The sequence below is a fragment of the Anopheles moucheti genome, chromosome 3, assembly GCF_943734755.1.
Source record: "Anopheles moucheti chromosome 3, idAnoMoucSN_F20_07, whole genome shotgun sequence".
Lineage (NCBI taxonomy): Eukaryota > Metazoa > Arthropoda > Insecta > Diptera > Culicidae > Anopheles > Anopheles moucheti.
The window spans coordinates 60,361,905-60,388,714 of record NC_069141.1 but is presented as its reverse complement, the minus strand read 5'-3'; the positions used below and the strand labels follow the sequence as shown (position 1 = coordinate 60,388,714).

The following is a 26,810-nucleotide window of genomic DNA, read 5'->3' as shown; positions in this document are numbered from 1 at the left end:
ACGTATGCTTTTGAGGCCGCGCGTATCGATATGATCCGATCGACGGCCACGGCGTCGATCGTGATGGATAGGTGCGTTACGTGCGTTACGTAAGGCCTTTGGAAAGGGTTAGGAAGCGGACTAAGTGGATTGGGGCGGGGAGAAATTTCTCCCATATGTATTATTCACACCCTGCTGCCTTCTATCGTCTACCTGTCACGTTATCCACCAGCCAGGCCGTTGAGGAAAGGCGTGTGTGTGAGACGGAAGCTCGTCCAACCGGAGGTAATTGAGCTGTAGGAAATTGTTAGTCGGCCATAGAAGTAGATTAGTGCGATGGACTAGTTATGCTTGTGCGGTGATTGCTGGAAGAAGCGTTACATAATGAACGCGAAGATTGCTCAGTGTAATGTGACTTTTTCAATTCAGTCAAGTCAGTAGCAACACTTTAGACTTTGGAATGAAACGTAAAGAGCTATTTCCTATTTTTTGTATTTTCTGTGATCATTTATGCATTGAGGAGCTCAGTAGCTTGAACCAAAGATTATCTAACATTGTAACTTGCAGTAGAAACTACAGCGACTTCACGGTTTCTTACATCTTTAAGCTCAAAATTAATTTCATGTAAATGAAGAAGGATAAGTGCTCTTTGCCATTCGCATTACCAACTGACCCTGGAAGGCTAAAGAGAATAGTGAGAATAGATATTTTTGCCGAACAATTGAATACCGGTAATTTCAATTCAATTTCATCGTGTATCAGATTATGACATATTATCAGGACATATTTGACATATTATCAGGACATAATATACATATTATCAGGATAGGTATATAACTCAAACTTTAATTGTATAGGGTGTACGAGGTATATTTAACGGTTCCACAAGAACAAAGAAAACATTTTTATACTTATATTTATTATGTTATTTTATTTATTCATTTAATGTGTTATTTTTTATTCAAGAAGAACGGCTAGGCCGAAAATACGGCACTGCCGTCATACTATAAATTAAATAAATAAAACGGCTAGGCCGTATTGCTCTTTATAATTATTATACTAAATGGATCGCAAAAAAGTATAAAGAGTTGTGAATTAAAGTAATATAAACAAAATTTACTCAAAAAGCCACCTTCGAACAAACTTCCATAACAGATTCAACCGTGGCTCGGATCCTGGAACTAGTTCCCAGGGTAGGGCTACGAAAATTGTCTTAATTTTTTTAACAAACTGAGCTTTGGTGTTTCTGAAAGTTTTATCCTTTGATATCCTTTCCAACTATTTCTTATTTACCCTTTATCGGCGCAACAATCTCAAGAGGTTTAGACCTGTCATTTCTCCCTTTCCTTGATTTAATTCACCTGTAGTCGCATAGTCAGTCCAGCGTCGCTACAAATACACTGGCTCGGTGGAGTATTTGGTGGAGTATCAATTAGCACGGATAAATGGTTTTCCACTGCTCGTTTGATGGCCGTTTGATGAGCTAGATTCTGATTCATGAATCTAAACTAATATTTTAGCCTAGTGAATGGTTTTGCATCATTTTGTTGCCAATCTTTTGCCTTTAGAGATGCATAAGAGTTAATGGAATGTCGCTCAATTCATGATTTTAATGACTCTTCGCAAATAAACCATAAAGCACAACGCTAGTTTGAACGGATAGAGGCACAATCAGGCACTGAAACTGTAATAACTGCGTGTCAAATTCTAAACATTGTTGCTCTCGTTTAAAGTTGTGGTATTCATAACTTAATAATCTGTCACTTAAACACATCGTGCACTTGAGAGAAAAAAAAGTGCAATTTGTTAAGCCCCTGACACGGTCTCGAGCCGCACCGGAACCGGCCCTTTTTAATCTTGCAAGATTCGATTTTCCTACATTAGCCACAGTTGACACGTGTTGACGTTGACGAAAAAAAAAAGACACTTTAAGCTCGTAAACACTCCTGCGCGTTTCGTGTCCCGCACCCGGGAAGGGCAAAGGTGCCTTTGCCATGCTTTTGCCCGATTCGAATAGTACCGCGTGCTCGCGCGGAAAGTGAAATCCCAGCGTCATTCTGATGGAATGGGAAAGGCCAAACCTGCCAGCCTGCCGGGTGATGGGATTAAACTAGATTCCTTTCCGCACAATTAGCCGCCGTGCGCTGTTGATACGGCTTCGGCCGTATGTTAATCCAGGCCCCCGGAAAAGCGACTGTCAAAGGTGAGACGCTGTGTACATAGATTTTTCCTTCCTCCAATCAAGCGACCGGAGATGTAGATGCGCTCAGAGTGGGTGAGGAGATGAAGGGGAAAAGGGGGAACCCCGAGGGAAAGACAATTTATATTTCCATTGTGTACGGACGGCACACAACGCACACTCGTCAACATTCATCACATGATGTGAGTGACTGGTGAGGGAGTTCGCTTGGGGAGTTGTTTTTCTTCACTTCAGGCCCTTTCGGTAAGCTAAGAAAAGTGAGTTCGTGTTCGGCCGTGCATTGAAGTCTTTTGTTTATCGGGGCCGAACCGGGAGCAAAACGAGATTGTGTGGGGATAGTGTGCGTTTGCATTATTGTTTCCTTTGTGGCGCCCGCGCATAACGGAGAGTTTTCCCACCGATGGGGCGGGGTGGGGTTGGGGCTGGGGAGGCAGTGATCTTGCTGTTGGCCTTCAGTGGAAACCCCTTTTTTTCCTTCACGTGCAACGTATTGGTTTGTTCTTTCGTGTGGAGAAGCTTACAGCGGAAAGCTTTTTTTTCCGCGGTGGGGAAATCGAATCGTTGCCCGAGAGCGATTCTGCGCAGTAGGCTTCGGGGTGGAGACTACTAGATTCGTTTTTTTGTCTCTCTAGTGCCATCGGAATGCTTAATGGTGGAAAGGTTTTTGAGAAGCATTATATGCTATAGGTGATGTAATAAATCACTTCTCGTTATCATTAGCCAATGAAAGCACTTTGGCCATTGATAATTTTCCAGCTCGGCAATAAACACCGCTTCGTTTAAAATTTCCCACAGCAAAGCTCCATTAAAACGCCTCGTTTTGCTCGTATCGAAAAAACATTAAAAACGATGAAAAATTTAAATCAGTAAAAGTGAAACTCTTTCCTAAAAACATACGGCATTATTTCTTTTTTTGTTGTTTTGTTCCGGCAACCGATTCGTTGCGCAATATGCGCCTTGGTAAGATCGCAACGGAGCAACACACATACACTGATAGAAATGCACAACTCAAGTTAACATAATATCGCTAATGCTGAGGGAAGCTTAAATTGCGTGCGCTCAAAGGGGAGGAAAGAAGAGATGAGAAAGATGTTAATAAGACTGTGCGAGCTGGAAACGGTTTCATCCACCGGGCTCCGTGTCTATCCAAAAAGAGAAACTTTCTTTCTTAATTAAGCGCTGCGCATCTGTAGCGGCGTATGGCTTTTGGCGCTGATTCATTATCTAACACCTTTTTTTTTGTTGTTGTTTTGTTTTCCGCACCATACCCTCTGTGGTGCCGTGAGGAAAAAAAGCCATGGAGAAGTACATGAGCGGAAGTAAAATGGGGGAAAAAAAACAACAACCCCAAAGGCTTCTGGAAGGTTTTCCTTCACTCGCACCGTGTTCGCCGCCGATGGCTTCCGTGTTGTCCGTGTGCACTTTGCCGCATATCAAATTTCCACCCGCGAGCGAGAACTAACCGCAAGGCAGTGAAGCAACTAATGGAGGAGAGTAAAATTAATTATCTCATACCATCGCTCGTTGGTGCAATCTGCCATTTTTCTGCCTTGCATCGGCATGTGTTTCTTTTTTTTTGCTGGTAGTTCGGTTTGTCTTTCCATCGACCAGTTGCTGCCAGCGCGAAAAAACGATACGATAGCGTCCTGTTATGCATTTCGATTGATTTGTCCGGCCGTCTGGCAAAGCGATTAGCTACGCGAAAGTGTCCCAGACAGAAGTTAAGCAGCCATCCGTTACACCGTGTGCCGCCATGTTGTAGATTTCTAACCCTACGGGAACATGAACGGGCTGCGAACGGATGTGTGCGAAGTATTTGCATATTTCCGTTCGCAGACTTATCGCAGAGAACAGGTTTCGCGGGAGGAAATATATATGAAGAAAACAAAAATAGTTCCACAGCAAATGTCACACTACTTCTATTTTCATACGTCTTGTGACGATTGTTATCTAATGGCGCGAAATGGATAGGATGTCAACTGGTTCCGCCGCCGGTTGACGCGGAGCGCAATTTATCTACGTTTGTTTGTTATTAATTTTTATAAAGGTTACAGAAGAAAGTGGCTTCGTTTGGGATCGTTTGGCGTGAGCGTAGGTTGTTTTCCTGGCAATGAGCGTTTGGGTTGTTTGAACAGATCGTTAGCGAAGATATTATTATTTATTTATAATATTACTTTATTTTTAACATATTATACAAATCAGACTATGAACATCATATTGAATTTGACTCTAACTTGCTATTGGTGCTAGACCACTGAATCGCTAAGAACTCCTTTCAAAAATACCTTGGATTGATAGAATCGTTAGCTTCATTTGTGTGGTGTTTGAGGACAATCAATCTAATCGACGATGGAAAACCAAATTTATAAAATAATTTCCTTAACCTTTTTTTCAAATGTGACCTGTAACCATCTGCTATGGAAAGATTTCATACATTTTGAATAATTTTGGATATGAAGCCTGTCTTAGACTTTGTGATTGTAATCGAATTTTGGTGTAAAATGGCGCTCAAACTCTGAATAGACCAGATTTAGCTCTCGGTGACATCTTAATGACTGTTTTTTTTTTAAATCACGCGATGGAATGAAGACCACGCCACCCGCCACTTGTAATAAATGTATGTAAAGATGGATGATTTTCGGAGTTTCCATTTAAAACATTAAAAAATTATTATTTTTCGAGACAAGATCAAATTTGTTTCGATGGAAATGCATCAAATGTTACATTAAGCTACCAAGAAAATCCATTTTCTTTGCGAATTTGCATTGCAGCGAGTCTAGAAATAGAAATTCGACACAATTACATCAGGAAAAATGCAAATAAATCTTTTTTTTTCTCTTTGCCATCCGGAAATGCCTAATCAGGAAGACGATATATCGTTCTCCATTCATGCTTTATTTCCGCACCAACAGCAGCGAACCGTGGTGGTGCTTACTGGCTTCCTACCCTGGTAACTCATTTGCCTCCTCACGGTTCACACACCGGCGCAAAGCGAAACCGACAACAAATTCACACCTTGCGCACGAAAGTGAAACCAGGAACAGCACACACCCACCCACAGCGAACAAAGCAACCCAAACTTCCCAATAATAAAGTCGGACACGCTTCAGATGTTCCATTTCTCGCACCACGCGCGCGCTGCAGTTTGGCGCTTTTCACCCGCTTCCAGCTGGTTTTTCCGATTTTTCCGTTCCGTGCGAGGTGGCTTCCATGAAATGCTCACGCTTACGCAACCGCAGCCGTGGAAAACCCGTTGGTGGATGGAAGCGCATTCATTCAGCGCCGAAATGAGCGGCGCCCGCGTTTTTGGCTGTGACTTACCACTTTCGATTGTGCGCAGACCGACAGCGATCCAGCTGGTGCTGGATGCGGCCATTTTGGCGCTTAACTGGCACTAAGCTGCCAAGATAATCGGTTGTGATAAAACGGCATAACCGGCAAAAACTAACGCCGCCATGGGCCGTTTCGTAAAGCGCATTTTAAATTTATTATTCATGAGCCCAACAAACTGACCGGTCTCGGGGCAGCGATCGCCCATCGTACACTGAAATATTAACAACAACAAAAAAACTCTCAGCTTTCCATAAATTTCCATTAGTTTGCGGCGTTTTGTTTCGGAATAAAGAAATATTTTTAAAAATAAAAATTGAAAACCTCCCCAAAAAAAATGCGTGATGCTGTGATAGGATGGTGAATTACCACTAGGACACTTCTGCCCATTTTGGGGGGGAGTCCTCACTGAAAACAGACCCGTGACAGACCGATTTTTTTTTGCGCCGGACAACCCCAACCGGTGCGCGAGGTTCAAAGTAGCTTTGTTGCTGTGTTGTTGTCGCTTGTTGGTTTGAAAACTTTCACCTTTTTCCATCGTCTCACTCGCCTTTTGGCCCCGTGGTCGGGTGGCCTTCTATCCGTGCGAGAAAACCCACACTCTCACACTTATACACATACACCCGTCTATTGATCCAGTGCGTTTCGCGTTTTTTTTTTTGGCAGCGAAGATCGATATCTAATCATATTCGCCCAAGCCTTCCGACGACCCGGACATACAGGCAGATGACATTCACCCATTGCGGTACGCACCTTCATTTACCTGCCTTATCGTGTCATTTCGCTCACTGCAGTGGGTACAGACACACACACACAATTCCCGGGGCCCGGATCTTTGGTTACCCTGTGCCGCGATTCCGGTAGAACCGGTTTACCTTCCCTTTCGGAATCCCGAAACAACGGACCACAAACGCTCAAACCGCCCAATGTAAACAGCGGCAGTGTGTGTGTGTGTGTGGTGCGGGTTGGGAAGGTCAGACACAGGCACAGCAGCTCCGTGCCGAAATGGGCGAAATTCAGTGCCACCTACGCGCGGACTCCGAACTCTGAAGCCGCGTGAAGCCGTTTCGCTTTCACCGGCTGACCTCGACCACACCGGAGTGTGTCGTTCCCTGGACCGTGCGCTGACAGTGAAATGTCGACAGAATTTATGGTCCGCAGAACGTCGCAGAAAGTGTAAAGGATCGGTTTTATCAAAAATCGAAAAAATCCCCACTTTCGTCGGCCGCCGCGGTCCACTGTGTGGAGCGGACAACAATTGGGCGATTGGGAAGAAGTGCACGCAAGCAGCAACCATTTTTGCTGACAGTTCTGCGCACAAAAACAAAGGAGCAGTCTCTCGCAGCTTCCACGTGCAACCATCCACCTAACCTTCGCGGCGGCTAAAATCATAAGTCGTGCAAATGACGATCACGATAACGGTCACGATCGTGTCCGGCAGCGGGATCCTCTCGCGCATTCCCGTTTGATGGTAGGTTTCATTAATTAACAGTTAACAAGCTGCCGCAGGCAGGCAGGCTGCTGGAGTGGGCAATCGTCGTTACGCGAACCATCGATGGAATGTGACAGCCCTTAATCCTAAACCACCCCAACCGAACGATTCCGGAACGAGCTTGCGCATGCTTTGGATGCACATCCTCCCTCGGGACGCAATACCTTCGCGCTAGAGCGCTTTGTTTGCTTTTCGCACAAGGGTCACGCTCTTTCAACCTTTGCCTGCAAACGGATCGACGGCGTAATTAAGCGATCGGTTTTGGTGTGAAAAGCGAAATTTTCTCCCCGATCCCACCGAGCAGCGCAGCGCAAATTAACAGTGACATTAAGCGGGAATGTTTGTTAATCCATTCTGCACACCCAGGGAAGGGCAATGCAAACAGCGAATCGGAGCTGCTCCCAGCACGTAAACATGGTGTAGATTTAGGAGATTTGGAAAGAAAAAAAAAACATACAAAATGTTGCTGGATCTTCATTGTTGCTTTTTCGGGGACAAATGTTTACCAAAAGCCGGAGCACGAAAAGGGCTTTAGCAGTAGTAGCATGGGAAACGGAGCAGCGATTATGGTGATGGAGAATTATTTCTACCAAACGAAAGTGAAATGATGGTTTAACGAATGATTTATAGCAACAAGCAACATGCCGAGGCCTCCCACCGTTGGTCTTGCTTCTCATGCAAATGAAGGGTATTTATTCGAAGCGTTCGGGAACATAAAACTTCACTACCTGTAAGGAGAGCATGTACGGGGAGTTTGGACGTGGACGAGTGGACGTCTTCGGTGGGAATAATTATCTGTGTAGGTGTGGGACAGGGGTTTAAACAATTTTACGACTATTTTGTTTAAACAACGTTTTGTGTCATAATTGTTTGATTTATATAGCAATAAATGATTTATAGCAACTTTAGATCTGTTCGAAATTAGATGCCATAAGTAATGTTGAATGTGAATAAAAATCAGCTTCTTACCAGAAGATTGAGTCTTCCATCCAATAAATGGCTCTGTATCCATGCACAGGCAGTCCCCGAAATACGCGGTTCCTCTTATACGCGGATTTGGAGATACGCGGTTTTTGAAAATTTGACAGATGAGCTATTTTATAGAACAAAATCTAAGCAAAAAGATGACAATTGATCGAAAATGTCTTTTTTTTGTTACATAAAACATTTCTTTCTAACTTATTTTAATATAATGTTTCTTAAAATCGCTTGATTCGCTGCCCTAAATTAAATGCAGAGGAGGAAGTCGACTCTGTGACTTTTAGGTATAAACGAAATTGCACCAGGATTCGACTTACGCGGAAATTCGAGTTGCGCGGATTTTTCGTGGGTTATAGTGGCCCGCTATAATAGCGTATCTCGGGAACTGCCTGTACTGAAGATTTATGATTCGTTTAAGATCTCCTAAGATACATGAAGCTGTAGAGACTCTTGATCTCTGTCTCTTAAGATCTCTCAAAATCTCCAAAAATGCTAGAATCTATAGAAACTCTCTTAGCTACAACGATCAAACGATCCACAGGGAAAGGCGTTTTTAATATTTTGGCTTCTGTAATATGCCTTCGAAGTATTCTAGGCGCTATTCTGTGCATAAACTAGAATTATATAGACATAGACCTCAAACGATTTCTCGAAGTTACCGTACGATCGGCCTGTTTCGCAATTGTAGGATGGCTTCCGGTATTGAAGATTTTTAAAATTTTTATTGCAAAACCCGAAGACTCAAAAAGTGTTTATTTAACATGTTTTAGAGATTGTGGAATATTAACGGAGATTTTCAAGTATTAACACAGATTTTTAAATCTTTTGAGAGTTAACTCTTGACTGGAACATCTCATTGAAGAACCATTTGAATTCTTAAAAATCGAAACCCTTGAAGCACATCATCACTTCTAATACATTTTAAAATACTTTATTCATTTGCTACATTTGCTGTCCGGTCATTGAATATCGCAAAGTATTAGGTCACTTTACCCCTAAGCGATAATTAATGACCACTCAGCGCTGAGACAAATGTGCGCACAGCAGGGCGAAACGGGCAACAAAGTTGCCTTTATGGCTGTGCCATTCCAACCTACACACGAACTTTCTTCCGGGGCGAATAGCGTGTTTTGTAGAATTTCCTATTACATCCGTGAGCGTGAAACCAATATCCGAACCGGGGCAGCGAAACAAAACCGGAAAGGTTTACCGATCGGCACCTTCCGTTCCGGGTGCGTATATATTGATTATCACAATTCTATTGCAAATTTATGTGACAAATTGCATATTAATGGGAACTTAATAGATCTCTTGAAACCATAGAGATATCCATAGAGTTATATATGTGTGTAAAATGTACACAAAATTTATCAAAATAGTTTTAAAAGATGAGTTAACATTGATTTTTCACACACTGCTCTTTGGCTTATTAAATTAGTGACTTGCACCAAAACCCATATACGCACACACATACACCGCTTCGTACAAAAGCACTTCGATGCCTCAGTACACATTGCAGAAAAGGAGGGAAAGAAAGTTCCCAAGCAAACCGGGACAGTCAAGACAACCTTCCCATTCAAATCCAACCAGGATCACTTCTGTCTCCCCACACCGGTTGACCTGATTCCGTGGGGTTTAGGCTTGGGGAAAGGGTAGAACCGCACCCCAGCAACAGCAACAGATCCTTCCGTACAGTCGTCAACGGTTCGATTTTGTTGCCACGCGTGACTGACGATCCGATTATGGTGCACCGTTTTACCACTCCCTTCCCTGTCCATTGGCACGGTTTTTACTTTGTTTCCGATGTGACTTTTTTGTTTTGTCCTCCCCTCCATCCGAGTCTCGTTTTGTTCATTCGCCGGTTCATCATTCTTGCTAGTGGCCGAGCCCTTTTACCGTTCTTGTAATGCTTCCGCACTATGCCCAGGTGACGAGACCGAGCTCCGAAAAGCTAATCCTTCCCCGAAACCTTCTTCGGTGAAGCTTTCAAGACGAACCTGGTTTAAATCGTAGCCTTCTGGCAAGGGAAAGATTGGAGGAAAAAAAAGAGAAATCGCATCCGGGATCGTTCTTCGGCATGCAACGGTTGTGCTGCTGCCGCCGGTACCGAAAGGGAGCAAAAGAATAATGAACGTCCAAAAAGTGTGTATGTTTTGCGGTTATTTTCATGTTTATGCTTCGTTTGCTTTCTTTTACCGGACGGCGGGTAAAGGATTAAATTTCCTTTCGATTCGGACAGAACGGTACCAACCCGGATCGCCATTGACCTCCAAAAAACCACGGGGGGAACACGCTGGGAAAGGTTCACGATCGCGATCGCGGCGGAGGTTGAGTCAGCATGCAATGGAGAAACGTCATCCCGGGTTTTTAAAACATAAAACTACCCCATTAAGCAAGATCTTACCCATTTCAGAGTGATGATTAATTTTTCCAAAATGAATCACCACGGTAAAATTCAAGAAATTCATTTAAATACTTTACAGCGCCTTAGTAAGCAAATTATGCTGCATGCAGAGAAATCATTACGATAAAAATGTTATAGTTTCACCCGAAATATGATTAACACAAAGCACTTTCCCCCTTAATCAACACCAGACGAGTTTTATAATGGATGTGTTTCGAAGCAACAAAGAAACAACCCCCGGTCGGACATCACCGGAAACATCAACAAACATTTAAAATGCGTCCATACAAACTACTGTTACAAAGAAAGTAAACAAAAAAACCTGACAGACAAACACAAAATATACTGACTGATGAATAGATTATCGCTGGCGCTTAAACGGGTGCGTAAGTTTTAAACTTCGTCTACGCCCGAAACAAAAACGCGCAAGAGAAAAATGTCACTTTTGCGCTTGGTTTTGTGTTCTTTCGACTGGAAAACACCGCCCAATTAACATAAACAGAGACATAAACGAAGCAACACTCCCACCATCGGAAACGTGGAAACAGGCCTTCATTTTTTCTTTTTTTTTCGGAAAAAGTTTGGTTAAAATTTCATCAGCGTGACGGTAACATGCGCAAAATTCCAACCACATTGTGCGTGCGCATTTCCGCTTCCAGTCGGGGCAGTCGGTTCATAAATCAGAATAAATTTGGTTGCATTATTCTTCGGTTCCATCAAACAAAGGAGTCATCTCCCCACCACGCCCGAAACACTTTCACCACCCCGGGGATGAAAATTTTGGGGTGAAAATTATCATTTCGCTCTCTTCACTTGACCGTTTGCCGATGCGGAGCACTGATTGCGCAATCACAGTGTGTGCGCCAATTTTAATCACTTTCGCTGTCGGTCGGGTCGAGTCACAGATGAGCGACCAGCGCTTGGGGGTGTGTGGTTTAAGTCCTCCACTTTCTCGCAACCGTGGATGGATGGGCCGAAATTAATGCGTGTGAACTACCACCCCGCACAACACGGTGCCCGGTTCGGCCGCCATTCATACAACGCCCCGAGGGAAGGTTTTGGAACAACATCGAAGACCTGTTGATAAGGCCCATCCCATGGCTTCCATCATCAAGTTTACCGCCAGACCAGACACTACTCACTGTCTGTGACAGCAAGGCCGGGCTTCATTAACGCCTTTAATACCCACACAACGGCATCCCAACCCGTTCTGTTCCGCTGGGGTCCTTCCCTCAAAAACGACAAGTGTCTCACCGGTTGGAAGCAGAAGGTAGCAGCGGATCAAAACCGTTGGCGACCGTTTGGTTTGTACGAATAAAATTCGGAATGGATTTGGATGCCATTTTAGAGGCGCTTTTACTTTCACCTTCACTCGGTGACTCGGACCCGTTTCGAGGGACCACCGTTGCCGTCCCGACCCCGTCGGGTTTTGAGGTACGATTTGGTGAGCGCGAGTATGTTGTTTCCCGTCTGAAAGCAATCTTCGACAACGGTGGTCCGAAGGGATTTTGCGGAACAAACTGTGCACGGAACCCTTACGGTCTTACCGAGCCCTTCCAGTGGTGGCATTTCCCAAGCACTGGCGAGCTGACAAATGAATGGTGACAACAGATCTTTAATCTTGTCCAGCTGGCGAAAGGTGAGGGAAAGCAAATTAATGGTCGCGTCTCTTTGCGCGTTCGGCAAGGCCATCGTGAAGGCAGCATGTGAATGGAGCAAACAACGCAAGAAATTGTTCCGTGTTGTAATGTTGTGCATTAAATGTAATAGTTTAATTGTTTAAAATACTTTTTCATGGTAACTTACATGTTGTAAATCTTTTCGTTTGTCCATACTCAGAATAATTCTGATATCTCTTTCATTTTCATCCTACAAACTCTTCAAAGATAAACTTACGTCTGGAGGCCTCTTGAAGACATCTGTGGTATCTCGTGCTATTTTAATTTCCTGTTACTGATATTGAGCTTATTTATTATCTGTGATAATTCTGTTCATTTTTTAAATAACTGTAATTTGCAGAGTTAAGAGCTTGATTGAATTTTGTATATAAATTCTCTACTAGTTCTGCGTTCATGTCTCAGTCTTTTATCGGCGTCTTTTATCATCGTGTAGTGGGTAACAGTCGTTACCGCTAATTTTTTTTCTTGAAATCACCAAATTATATCTTGTGAACTTTATGAATGTTTATATCTCCATGAAAACGAAGTGAGTTTATCTGAATGTTATGTCAATTATGGACATTTAAATCGTAACATTAAAAGTGATCCAATAAGGTGTATAAAATGATGTACACATAAGGTTTAAAACTTTTTTTAAGTTTAGTCATTTTAAGTTTAGCGGATGATGTAAAAACTTGAAAAAAAAATAAACGAAAACTGTGAACTTCGTATACGTCAAGCTTTCCTGTCAAAATCAACGAAAAAAGATGTATTGTCTACAAAATCCCTTTAAATTATGTGAGTTTTATAGAATTTTCTCATATTTTTTAATGGTTCGACCTATCGCATTTTTAACCTGAATAGAACATAATATTTCTTCGTACGAAATTTGATGCAGCAACGACCAAAATGGATGCACATTGTCAAAATATTTGATGTTTTTCTGATAAAAAATCATGGGGTAGATACATCATTTAGTTCCAACGACTGTGTATAGATTACGTTCCTTATTCTAAGCTTATGATTCACGACTTTTATTGTAATTCTTATACCTTTCTTTCGGCTTCTGAAAAAACTTTTAATTCAACAGGTCTTTGCTTTTTTTAATGATTTCTTAAACAAAGCTTGCATCTCGAAAATCAAAATCAACACCACTAGCAAAAATTAAAAATATTTATTATTTATGGCAACACAAAACACCTTCAAATGGGTGACCAATTACTCCCCAAACGTCTTCATCTCACTCTGCGTCTAATGATGTTAATTAATAAACATTTCGCCTGTTAAATGTACCATGTCATTGCATAAATGTCACATTGAAGTAACTCCGATTGCCTCGTCCAAACAGGCCCGGACTGCCACGAGACCGTCGATCGATCATGGTCCGTGGTAAAATTAGTATCGCTTGGCATATCTATACTAACATCAACCACTGCCAGAACAGATGGATGCTGTACACATTCAGTCTTTTTTTTTCCGCACACCAATTCCGGGTCACCAGTGTAATGAAGCACGGCAAAGTCAATGAGCCCGAAAGCTTGGCGGCGATGGCGCATTCAAACTCGAAGGAAATTGTAAATCCACTGTGAGTTCGCTGCAATTTGCATTGGTTCGTGTGCGACGCTCTGTGTGTGGTGAGTGGAATTTAATTTTCCAACCAGCGCCACATTTAATCCAATAATCCGTTTACAATGGTCGCAGTAGAGGTTTGCCGGTTTGCCGGAGTAGAGAAAAGGTAGCAAGTCTCTACCAAGCAAACGAACGAACGATCGCTGTGCGGGGGGGTCGAAACTTATGGCTTCCAGCGAATGGAGCAGTACTTCCGGCAATTATTTAACCTTTTTCCTCTTCCTGCCCATCCCGGCTGTGCTTGTCGCTGGCATCCATTCGCATTCGGATCAGCGGTAGAGGGCTCGGTACACGCGATTGACCCCGAACTTATGGGATGACAAAAAAAAAGCGCTGTAATGACCAGTACTTGGTGGATTGTAAGCAACAACAAAGAAAGAGCGAGATAAATGCGTTCGCTGAGCATAAAAAAGCATCTAGTAGCCTACGCTGCGTGCGACACGATGAATCTAGCTCAAGGGTGTGCTTCGTTGGATTAGCAGCACCATGCGTTCTTTTTGCGTCTGTTTTTGCCCACTGTCCGTGATTGTCATTGTCGTCCCTCTCGCTCTTCGCTGTACAGACAGACAGACACAGGTGCATCGAATCATAATTTAAACGTCACCCCCGTCCGATGCACGCGACAGGGGAAACAAAAGAAATGCATTTGTCGGTGGGTCATGCTCGCTGCAACGGCACAGCAACAGCACGACGATGACGCACCGACACTGACCTGTCGCAACCGGGCAACCCGGAGTGAGAAAGAAGAGAGGGAAGAGAGAGAGAGAGAGGGAACCTTATTTACCGGGTGATTAATTGACGTACGTTGCGTAAATGTAATCAAACGAACGCATCGATCAATACCGGGGCCGCCGAAGAAAATTGCCTTCTGTTTTCCTCGCAACTCTGTCGCATCCACGCATCGACTTGCGCTATTTATTATGGAACGTGCGGAAACCGCTATTAGCTGTGGACACAGTTTCGCACACACAGGCACAGGCCTCGCAAATTTGCATAGGCGGGAAAGTGTAAATACGCGGCAGGAAAAACTTCATCGCCTGCGCACGATAATGCGCTTCACAGGAAGCCCATTTTGCAAACCATTATTAATTGAAAACGGGAGGAGAAAATTGGCCACAACAAGTTCCACCGGGATGGAACGATCGTTTTGTGACTTTATTGCACTTCAACGTTCTGTCCATGGTGGATAGAGTCTCCCAACAACATTCCTTGCTGCAAAGGGCCGCTAAAAGAAAAAAAAAAACGCCTGTATCTTGTTCCCACCTCGCCACCAATCAATGCCTTATTGTATGGCATTTTTCCCGTTTTTTTCTCCTCGTGTGTTAGCCATGTGTCGAGCACCAGCACAACTAAACGCCGGTAATTTTGCATGCAACAGCCAGCGCACACCATTGATGGCGTCGTCTCGCGAAAGCGCAAACAAAACATTATCCGACCTTTTTCCGGGTGCGGGACGGTAAACGGTCCACACCCGGGGGGTTGTGGGGGCCGGTGGAAAACCGCAACTGTGCATGTGCAAATATTGATGCGGCAAAACAGGCGGCACGATCGGGTACCAACACAATGCCCGTGCCCGCTGGTTTAGCTTTATCAATTCCAACCACATCCGCACGGTTCGAAAATCAAACGTTCGAATTCAACCCCGAAGAAACCCCCGGCTTTGCGAAGCGAACGCAAAACAAAAAAAAAGTGCCGCAACCAAACACGCATCAACTTCTTTATGGCCTATTTTCACATTTCCCCGCGTTCGCTTCCAGTCCTTCTGACTTCCTCGCACGGATGCGGTGGAAAGCGTTTCCATCGAATGTGCATTGTATAATTCACATAATTACAATTATGTCGTTTTCTGTTTATTTTTTTGCAACAACATTACCTCATTTTGCGATTTTGCGCAATTTCCTTTCCGTCCGTTTCCTTGTTTCGCTTTTTAAGAGAGAGAGAGAGAGAGAGAGAGAGAGAGAGAGAGAGAGAGAAAGAGAGAGTGAAAACGAGCTATGCGAGACGATTTGTTTAGAAGGAAAGGAAACGAACCGAACACTAAACACTCCGAACGTCATGTTCCGGTCCGGTTAGTGGGCGAAGCGGAAAGTGGAGTTCGGCCACTTTCGACGAGCAAGTGGTCTGCCAGGTCGCGCAAAACAAAAAAGAAAACCCAAAATACTAACTCGTTAATGGACGATCGTAAAGCAATGGTCTCTGTAGCACAGTAACGTATCGTATTAAACATTTATTTACGTTTGGAAATAATCCTAATAACAAGCGGCTCCGGAGGCTTTATTCCCGATGTCCACTCCACAATGCCATCTGCGTGCGCACCTGTTCCGCGATTCCCCAAGCACGGTCGGTTTATTGGTGGGTCGAATGGTGTTTGAATGGTGCAACTTTTTATTGACAGACAGAGGACGATAAAAACGGCCTGTTGCGCAACACGCGCGCGAGACACTTCTTCTGGTCTTCGTGATCGTCTCGTAAAACTGTTTCAATCCGGGCTCCTACTTTGAGGCGCCCGGGAGCGAAAGTTTTGCCACAAGCAGGCAACACATAAAGGTACCCGACGAGAGGAAAGACAAATCAAATGTTTGAAGGAGGCTTATAGGCATAGCATAATGCGAAGTGAACAGGAGGAAAGCCGACCTCGCCGAAAAGCCTCTCGATGGTAGTGTTTTATGACAAGTGTGACTGTAAACATGGTCGAGAGAGAGGCAGAAACCGGTTGACCACTTTTTCACTCGCATCCGACTTTGATGACCGATTTCCCGATTGATCTTCTGGTCGGTGGGGAAGCGTATTAATTTTATCCACATTGTGGCCAACAGGTAGAGAGGACGTGGAAGTAGCTGTTATGTCCAATAACTTTAACGCCAATGCTGACAGATCGGCATGCTGGTTTAAGTTTTAGAAAATTAAGCTCAGTAGAGTGACAGTAAGGCTACAACATGTTAAATATATGAAAACTTTGCCGTTATGGGGACTCTGAAGATTTAGACGAGGACATTAGGATCATTCTCAATGTCTCAAATTCTTTTTAAACCTTGAATAAGTCAGCTATCACACGTAGTATGATGTTGAATACTACCTTCTGACATCGCCTTCTGATGACCTGCATCCACAAACATGGTTCTAATAATGTGCTCAGCATTTTTGACAAATCAGTCAAGGTATATTGAGGAATCTTTTCGAAGATATTGTAGACTTAAAAAATATCACCAATTGATAGGCCACTTCGCATCCATCTGAATGTTCTCCAATCGTTTGATATTGTTAATTCAACTGAACAATCAGATCCGCACTTCAACTCTGTTTCTTTGGATGTCTGAAGGGTTAGTTTAATGTCTTCAAACAAACCTCTCCAACAATTTCGGGCTGAAATACCTAAATATCTAAAAATAGCTGGAATTCAACCAAACATGCTGAAACTATTGCAGAAATGCCAAAAATCATGAAAATTCAGCCAAAAAATCGTACGGAATTCAGAGATCGATGTTATTTTAATGTAAATCCAACAACTTTAACGACTTATTGAAGAAGAGGTATTAAACAAATAGAGATAACACTACAAGTAACATCCCGGAGCTAGAGTGAATCGCGCCCCATAAACAACCTATTCATATTATAGCACAGATCCGAGATCCGGGGCACAGCGTCCCACCTACAGCAAAACAAGGAACTCCATCCTGCATCCTCCATCTCGTCCACAGTGCCAAAAGTCTCTCTCCCACTGGTTGGTCCATTCATCGTGGTTGCGCAACCAAAAACCTAGCCCAGGGTAAACATACACATCCGATTCGTCCTATTCCGACCGCTCGCACGACGTAGGAAAAACCGGTTGGGCCTGACTTAATGAGCGAAAATTTCACTTTCAACCGAATGTGAAGCCCAGTTTTTCGCGTGCTTTGTTGGCTTTGTTATTGGCACAGTTACGGCGAAGCTTTTGCTTTGCCTTCCTCGATTCCTCTAATGTCACGCACGCACGGCAGGTGCGACCGTGGCATGAGGGGCGTGATTTAGCGAGTTTTCGTTAAATGGCCCTGTTGTTGATCGAAGGAGAGGAAACGTCCCATCCCGATTATGCATTGTTTATTTATGTGTCAGTCGTAGCATCTTGAAAAGGAGTTTTCGCGCCCAACCATTTGTGGAAGGTGGAAATGTTTCCTGCTCGGCTGAAGTCGTGCGTTTGGTTGACTTTATTTTTATTGCGCCATGTTTACAAATACTAGAAAGGAGCTCTCTTAATATAAGATTTAATCACGCTTGATAGAAAATTAATTTCATTTTAAAAATCATTCAATGATCGTTCCTTATAAAAATGCTATTTTATTTCCTGTTCCACCTTCCACCTTCGAGTAAATTATTATTTACTCTCAAATGCAATTAATCTTTCGTTGTGCTTTTTGTGTTGTTTGCTTATGTGATAAATTTATACGATCAAGTGACAACCGTCCATACTCTTACGTAAAGGGATGCCTTCCGCCGACGAGGAGGGAAATCGCACCGCATACGGTTGGTATGGGACGCCCAGAAACCTAAATACCTGGTCCTGGCTACCGGGGCTTGCTACTCGCATGGATTGATGCGTTGGAATTCCTTCATTCCGAAGCCGTCACCGATCGCCTTAGTAACTCGGTGGCTCAGTTTCTCCCACCCACAGCCTGCGTCCATCCATCAACTCGGGCGTGTTGCTCAGTGGGTTGACTTTAATTACTATCATCAGACCCTTTTCCATCAACGGTGGAAACACCGCTGGGACGCTGCCGTACCGTGCTGCAGAAGGAAATCCCTTCCCTTTCGGACCGCTTCGTCACACTCCAGCGTTTCCAGCGGCATGTTACCGTGGCATGTTTCCGTGCCATAGAAACGCAACGGCACGCGAAGGTGAAGACATGCCGGCAGGGAATTCCAGTTCCTTAACCAACTAGGAAGTGCTTTCGAAGATAGACACAGAAACCGCAAACTCCTTCCTCCCTCGGTCGGCACATCTGGCCAGGCAACAATCCACATGCACACACACACACACATATAGCCACGCATCGTAACATAATAGTCTGCCTTCGTCGTAAACCGCTGCTTCCGGCGATCGTTCAAACATTCAACACATGCGCGCCAACCGATATGTCGACATACGGCTTGTCTATGCGCCCATGTTTTTCTATGTTACGTGTCTTAATGTTTCGCTACCCCAATCGGGGTGGGGAGTGGGGAAGGGGGAGGGAGTGAAAGTGACGCACCGGTCGGGGATAAAATTTCACTTTCATTTTGCTTCTCTGTTTGTTTTCGTTTCGTTCGTTCGTTCGTTCGCATGAGTTGTGTTGCGTTCGGTCGCTATTATGCGCTAAACCGCGGGGAGCGATGGAACTCTTCTAACGGGGAAAACCCGTGCCCCTGCCGTGCCCTGCCGTGCGATCGGTTGCAATTTGCAAAGTGGGAAAAGCAGGAAACATTCTTTCATATACACACCCTGCAAAGCATAATGAATGACAGGAGTTGGAGTTGCGCACCTGAAAAGCGATTGAATCATATCGAGCCGTAGATGCGTGTGATCATCGCATCAGCTCGGCAGGATCTGTCCGCTTTCGTTACCAATATCCGTAACATATTGACCGATTTTATTAGCGCGCGGATACTTCGAAAGCTTTCCCTTGTTGTATCTGTAACACAAACATCCGGAGCGTAATGAATACCTTGTGTCAAAAAGATATTGCTTTGTTAGCTGGTAGTAAGGTTAATGTTTATAATTATGAACCTTTTTTAAATAGATATGTCAAGGACTATAAGTAAACCAAATAGTATTATCGTTCAAGCAAAAAATTAAGACAGTCCTGCTTATAATTCTATCTGGCCTTTTTCTCATAAGCAAAATTATTGGGTTTCGGGCCATTCGGCACCATAAACAGGCTGAAACTGAGGAAAGTTGAAGAGCCAATTAAGAAGAAATATTAAAAAGCAAATAATAAAGTATTCCTCTTATTACTTACGCGTAACTCAAAAGTATTATAAAATTAATTTTTTATTACTTATCGTGTTTATACTATGTTTATACTTTCCTAGTAATTTTATACTATGATTTCAAATAATTTTTTTGTGATGCATTATCTTTTAATATTTTCTTTTTGGTGTTCGTATAACGGAATAGAACCTAACGATATGCTTTATATACAGTAGTTATGTCGAATAGATCTTGTAAAAATGCCTGATCCGATAGTTCTCCTTATCGATAGTTGAGAAAAAGTTTTATTCAGATTTATTAATAAAAAGTTAGGGCATACATACGATGTAAATACTTACTAATCTTCATTGTAGCTGCTAGCTGACTATTCAACACTTATTACAATAAGTTGGTCTAATAAGATAAGTCCTCGTCACTACATGATCTTTTGTATACTCAATCAAACATAAATTGATGTGATCGGCTCTAGTAATGATAGTAAAAATGGTATAAATTGTATTTGGCGACTATTATTAATCTCACATTGTGTTGTACTATTTGTACTCTATGTCAATCCCATGTCAATGTTGGCCAAATAATATTTTATTTGTTTCAATGTGTGCGGTTATGCGACATTTCCAATTTTCTTATTTATTCGATTTTCTAGAACCACGCATTTTACATTTTATGTACATCAACTCTGTCAAATCAGCCTTAACTTTATATTTGAAATATTCTTATAGCGTGTTTTGACAACATTAACATTAAACTTCCCTTAACCTCCCCCTAACAGCTCCAAAACGGATATCCTACGCGTGTGGTTTTGCATTTATGTTTTTTTGTTTGTTTTTCCCCCGGTGGCAAATGGGCGGAACCACCACCACCACCCCCTTATGATTTTCGGCGGAAAAATCTATAATTCATAGTAGTTTTTCTATTTTCAGGTAAAACAAGCAATAACAAAGATATCTGCGGCGAGGACAAACACAAAGAGGAGAACGATCCATGGAACGTCGAAACACACTCCGCGTTCCTCGGCCCGAACCTGTGGGACAAAACCCTGCCCTATGACTCTGATCTCAAAGTGCATCAGGTGAGTGAGGTGAGCAAAAACGATCCAACTTTACTTCTTTGCTAGTGGTTTCTTGTTGGTTTTTTTTGTACTGTTTTTAATGGTTGCTGTTAAAGATGTTGTAATCGCTTTGGCATTAGCGCTTTTTGTTAACTTTTATCATAGAACGTACATAACTTATGGAAGAAAATTATCATACACAATCATGTTGCATGTTCCTTTCATTCATTACATTTTTCTGTAAGTTTCTGTAGTTTTTTGAGGAAAAACTTACAAAATTATCTTTTTAAAATCAACAACTTCCTATCAAAAGTGTCAAAATGGAAGAGCTCCATAACTGTTGGAAAAAAAGCAGCGGAAATAAAAGGGAAAAACAATCAGAAATTTGAAAAGTCTCCGGGTTTTGTTCGAGACAATGGTACAATTAGCTTTTTTGTTGTTGTTTTGCCCACCGTTTTTTTGCTTTGTTTTTTTTTTGCTTTCCATCAGTCACCATTCCATTTTCTCGTGTCGCTTCAATTACTTTTCCTCGCCTGCGAGAGTGAACTCCGATGGCGCGGGCAAGGGTCTTATTGCGTCAAGAAAAACACCATCCCCTTAACCAATCGTCTTCACTTCCTCTTGCTGGCCTTCCGGCATTAAATCGGTTAGATAAGCTCGATCACACCACCACCACCACCATCAGCATGGAATCACTCTTGGTGATGGAAGTGTTGGAAAGATAGGAATCACTTTTCGGAAACTGCACTTCTCTCTGCTCCACCGGGGAAGTTGCGCTGTCAGGGGAAAAACCTGAACGGAAAGAGAGTTGAAAATACTTTTTGTTTTCGGCTGACCAACACCACTATGCCGGTATAGCCACGTCTCCGACGTCTGGCTGATCGCCGCAGTGCAGTGAAAGTGAGTCTAAATTTTTGTGGAGACCCGGACCACCGAGTACCACTCGGTTCACATCGGTGACTCCAGTCTGGACAGTGCAGGGAAAACTTCAGTAGTTTTGGTTAATTTTGGAACTAATTTCCTCTCTCCTTGTTTGTCGCCATCGCGATCGCCGGAAAATCCCCTTCAGACTCCAAAAATGATCAATCAGCTTTCGGGAGTTGCAGGCCGGGCTGACGCTGTCCCCCCAAAAACCCCAAATAAAACCAGCAATAAGGTGCTTGTTGGAAAATCGAAAGTAAACGAAAAAGAGAAGCAGCAACGTGGGCCTTCGTTCGATGAACTTCGGGGCACAGCGGGCGAAACGCGATAATAATTGACTTAATTTTCCATCATTCGGTACCGCTTTTGTGCGGCGATTAGCAGAACGAGCACAGTTCCACAGCAGAGCAGGCCAATAAAATCGTACAATTGTAGTCGTAAAAATTATTGCACAAAAATTGAGCTTCACTTACGCTTTTCTCAATAAACCCGTTTGCATGCAAGATGCGGGGTACGGTTTACAATTAGTGTGCCATTAAGCGTTAGATAATGGAAGTTAATGGGGTGGGGAAGGCGCAAAACACCATTACCGGCGGTTTATTGTTGGGGGCTTAAACATTTTAATATTCGGGTAAATCTCGTACACGCTTCATGCTTGTTGTCCGTTTATTGGTGCTTGTTCGTTTGCTGAGTAGTTTGTGTAGCCGTTGTGGTAAAGTAGAGATTGTCGGAGCACCATAACGCGCATGTGACCCGGGCCGTGACCGTTTCGTTTATACTGGCGATCGATGATTGCTGATCTAACCGTCCGTTATTCCGTTTTTATCCCTTGCAAACCATATGCACACACCTCATTGCAGTATGCTGACCTGGACGAGTTTCTCTCGGAAAATGGCATTCCGTACGATGGAATACCGAACAGTAATCTGGGCAACTCGACCAGCCTGACCGGCCAGCGGTCGGACAGCATCGGCCACTGTGCCGGGCTGTCGCTGTCCGGTCTCGGGCAGGTGACCACCAAACGGGAACGATCGCCCTCGCCATCGGATTGCATGAGCCCGGAAACGATGAACCCACCGTCACCGGCCGATTCAAGTAAGTAGCGTCCCCTACTGACGATTACGGTTGCTTTCCCCGTGGGTAATCGGGGAATGCGACCCAATCGGCAGCAGAGTGCCCATCAATGGAGGATCATGAGCTGATCGGAATGCGTTACTGATCGTTAGCGCTGTTGCGATCAGTAACAACACTCCCAATCGGTGCGAACAATAATCCTGCAATGTAGTACTGAAAGACATTACGATAAGTTTCATTGTGTTAGGGCAATTTATTTTATGATTTTTTATCCCTGAACGTTACTCTTTCTTCGTTCAAACCTTCTTTTATCCTCGCAACTCATTCTACCCCTCGTTTTCAACCCCACCCCACCCCACATTGTCCACACCATTGTCCCGTTTTTTGGTTTTTGCTCTTTTTTTTTAAGGATCATCTCCCTCATTATTGTAAATGTTAGTTTTCGATGTTACAGCGTTCTCGATGTCGTCCACCCGTGACTTTGATCCGCGGACGCGCGCCTTCTCGGACGAGGAGCTCAAGCCCCAGCCGATGATCAAGAAGTCCCGCAAACAGTTCGTACCGGACGAGATGAAGGACGACAAGTACTGGGCGCGCCGTCGAAAGAACAATATGGCGGCGAAGCGTTCCCGTGACGCCCGTCGCATGAAAGAAAACCAAATCGCGCTCCGTGCTGGTTACCTGGAAAAAGAGGTAGAGGATTTTTGAAACCATTTTTCAATTCCTGTTGTGGGAGATATACAGTCAGGGACATTATTGAGGAAAAAACAGAAGAAATAACACATTAAATTAACTCCAGATGTCAAGTATATATTCGAATGTGTCAAAGTGATCCATAGACAATTAATTAAATACCCAAAGTCTGTAGAATACGATCGTACCCATGAGACAATCTATATTTTCAAACATAGTTCAACATCTTTTTCCAGTCGTTGTCAATCATTTCTTGAGATTTTCATCAAATTTTGTATTTTCGACTTGAAATTTTCATCAAATATCTCTTCCAATATCAATCATCTCTACCCAAGCTAGTAATATACAAGAGGAGAGCCTCCTAATCGAGAAGCGGAGCCTAGTTACACTACAGATCCCTTTGAATAAACGTACATCTTGACGTATAGGGCGATCGTACATTTAAATTCTAAAAATCTGACTTACCTGTTCATCTCTCTTAATCAAATCTGACATACATGTTTTAAGATACACTTGACTTTGTAGATACGCAGATATTGAAGTTTATACAGCTCTGCGAGTATATGTTATAAAAGTCGTGCGGTGGATAATGCCCATTAAAAGGATCAATTATATGCATTATATTATTGATTTATGTGAATGTTGCATTTAAAAAGTTAACGTTAATTCTAAACACATGACGTGCAAATTGCAGTGAATTATACAGTTTCAAATTTCATTTTGAAACATAAACGGTATTGCATCAACATTTGACTCACGTAGAAATTTAAGATACCGGTCAGTATTATAATACGTCTCAAGGACCATCGTATAGTTTTTTTTTCAATTGTACCATATTTATTTTAAAGATGATATATTATAACATAATATTAGGAACTTCTTTCATAGCTTGTTAAAATAAATCACAAACAAAAATAAACTTTAAAGCAAGACAAGATTTACTGGTCCGGAATTTCTTCCAATAATAAAAAATACTTAAACGTAAAACTTTGTAAATATGTCATCTTAAGGGAAGAATTTTAAATCTTTAAACAACTATAATTTATCATAAAATTCCGTATTCAAAGTATGTCATAGTTCAGGGGTTAAAAATCAAAACAGACATGATGTTTAAGGCGTCTGAGTGTGTATCTCCCAACAACGAAAGCGCCTGGTAATTATATTAGGCTTATAACTGATCCACTTCCCACTTTTCCCCTACACAGAACATGAACCTACATCGAGAGGTGGAACAGCTGAAGCAGGAAAACATGGAACTGCGCGCCCGGTTGTCGAAATACCAGGAGGTATAATCTTAGCCCATCCCGATGCAACAATCCACGCTACTTCTACTTCTAGTACTACTGTTACCACTACGACTACTCCTAACTACTATTGCTACTACTATCGGCCGTCACCGTCAGCGGGGCGGGCACACACCGTTTCCGGCATTGCCGCTTTTACCATCATGGCCGCATCATCGCTACCATCGATCGGCCGCGCACTATCGTACGCGCTATCGCATTACAACTCGTCCTACCAACGTTACCACCGATCACTGGCATACCGGCAGCATACATTCGGGGGGCAGCAGCAGCAACAGCCCGCAGCAGTGCAGCCTAGTGAAAGGCAGCTTTATCGTTCGCGATCCTTTCTTTTCCTGGCAAAGGGACAACATGTGAGAGAAATGGCAAGGGCAACACACGATACTAAGGGTAGGAAAGGATGTCGACCGACATGTTAAGCTAATGTGCCGCCGCCAAGCTGATCCTACCTTTTAAGGACTGTTCAAGGAAACGGTTCCAGGCACAGCTTCAAGAAAAGGAAAGTGAACAGGAACACGGCAACTCTCAGCAAAGAGACACGGAAACAGAGAGAGCAAGAGAAAGAGAGAGAGAGAATGGCTATTATAGTTGTACGTTATGTTATCGTTTCGGTTGTTACTAATACATAGCTCCCGTAGGCTTTTTTAGGATGATTAGTTGAGCAGTTGATAGCAAATAGACAACTCCATAGGAGGGAACGGTAGCTAAAGCGTAAATTCGAAATAAAGGTGTATGCGAGTGTGCACGCAGATAGATGTAGATCATCCAAAGATCCACGTCTTAGAACACTTCCATCTTTAATGCCGCATAATGAGCAGCGTTATTGAATGATGTTTTGAAATTAGCCTAGAACAAAAGTGGCGCAGTGGCGGATAAAAAGGGAAATATAATTGGGAGAAAGGTGTTCAAAACTCTGTCTCCCTCCCATTGCTCCCAAACGCCTATAAAGACCATATAGGCATAGTACACTCTCACTCACAAAACTCATGTCGTCCCGAGACAGGGAAGATTAGTAGCAGAACAAACCAATTAGCAGTGTAAAGACACATTTAAAAGGACAAGGGTTTAAGCTTAATGTCACTGCGTGCCGCGCATTAGATACTACAAAAGCAGCACCGATTAAGCGTAAGCCAAGTTTTGTTCTATTCGGTTTATGTTTGTTTTGTTTTTATGTTGGTTTCCGTCTGGTTTTGCGGTTAGTGTTACACATTTAGGCAAAGGTTGTATGTTACCTATTTTTATTTGTTTTCTGTTCTTTTCGAACTTTCCCGCCCAAAAAAAAAAGAGGAACCATGATATCGATGCGGGGAAGGTCGTTAACATGTAGTTTACATTAATTATGCTGGATTTGTGCAATTGGTAGCTTATACTGTAGACGTGTGTGCATGCGTGTGTAAGAGGCAATTTACCGCAAGAGTTCGGAACGGAAGCGGCAGAAAGATTTGCAAGGAGCGCTAGGTTGCAAAACGGAGACAAAATCATTAATTAACCGTCTCGTGTCAATTGGTACAAATTGATTTCCCAGTTGGCTCTTGTGTTGTTGTCTTAGTTGTTACTGGTTTGTGTTCGTACAGAACGCTGTCTTTTAATGTGAAGGAATTGAAGTGCACCTCAATTTGTTAAACCACAACACTGGTTGGTACATATGGCGTATCCAAGAATAAAAGGATCTATGTTAGGCAGCGTTAACTACGCCTAGATAATAACAATGAACGAACGACGACGTAGGGCTGTGAGTTTATCAAACAAAACAAAACAAAGAAGCGAACCCCCAGGAACAAAGCAAATCAAGTTCATCTGATAACAACCAAATGCAAGAAAACATAAACCTCCCCCCTCCAATTGGAAAACCATCCCACCCACACGTTCGATTCCATTTTGATGCAGTTGCTAAACGGCATCAAGCAAAGGATAGTTTGGTATAGCAAATCTTTAAATTCAACACCCGAAACCTTTAGGGAATGTTTTTGCGTGAGCTAGAAAGCTCCTTCGGCATCGTGCCGGTTCAAAATGAACACGTGGCACATGGTGCACCAGCAGCGGTACGATGCGAAGCGACACAAAACGAGTACAGTAAAGGCACTTGAGAAGGAACACCCGAATGGATGTGCAAGTGTGAAGTGATCGCTCCTGCACGGCATGTGACGGAA

The 26,810-nt window shown here is 43.1% G+C and overlaps 1 protein-coding gene across 3 annotated transcripts in view; it reads left to right on the top strand.

Annotated features, from left to right (window-relative positions):
• Positions 1-25,120, top strand: part of LOC128304072 (thyrotroph embryonic factor) — a 146,268-nt gene extending 121,148 nt beyond the window's left edge. The window contains exons 2-5 of one of the 3 annotated variants that reach the window (XM_053041202.1): positions 20,541-20,698; positions 22,450-22,684; positions 23,118-23,356; positions 24,562-25,120. In XM_053041202.1, the coding sequence (XP_052897162.1) occupies positions 20,541-20,698; positions 22,450-22,684; positions 23,118-23,356; positions 24,562-24,648 (719 nt within the window). In that variant the 3' untranslated portion in view covers positions 24,649-25,120. Of the gene's footprint in view, positions 1-20,525; positions 20,699-22,449; positions 22,685-23,117; positions 23,357-24,561 lie in introns of all 3 variants that reach the window. The other 2 variants (XM_053041203.1, XM_053041200.1) reach the window with 2 other exon arrangements.
• The last annotated feature ends 1,690 nt before the right edge of the window (positions 25,121-26,810 follow it).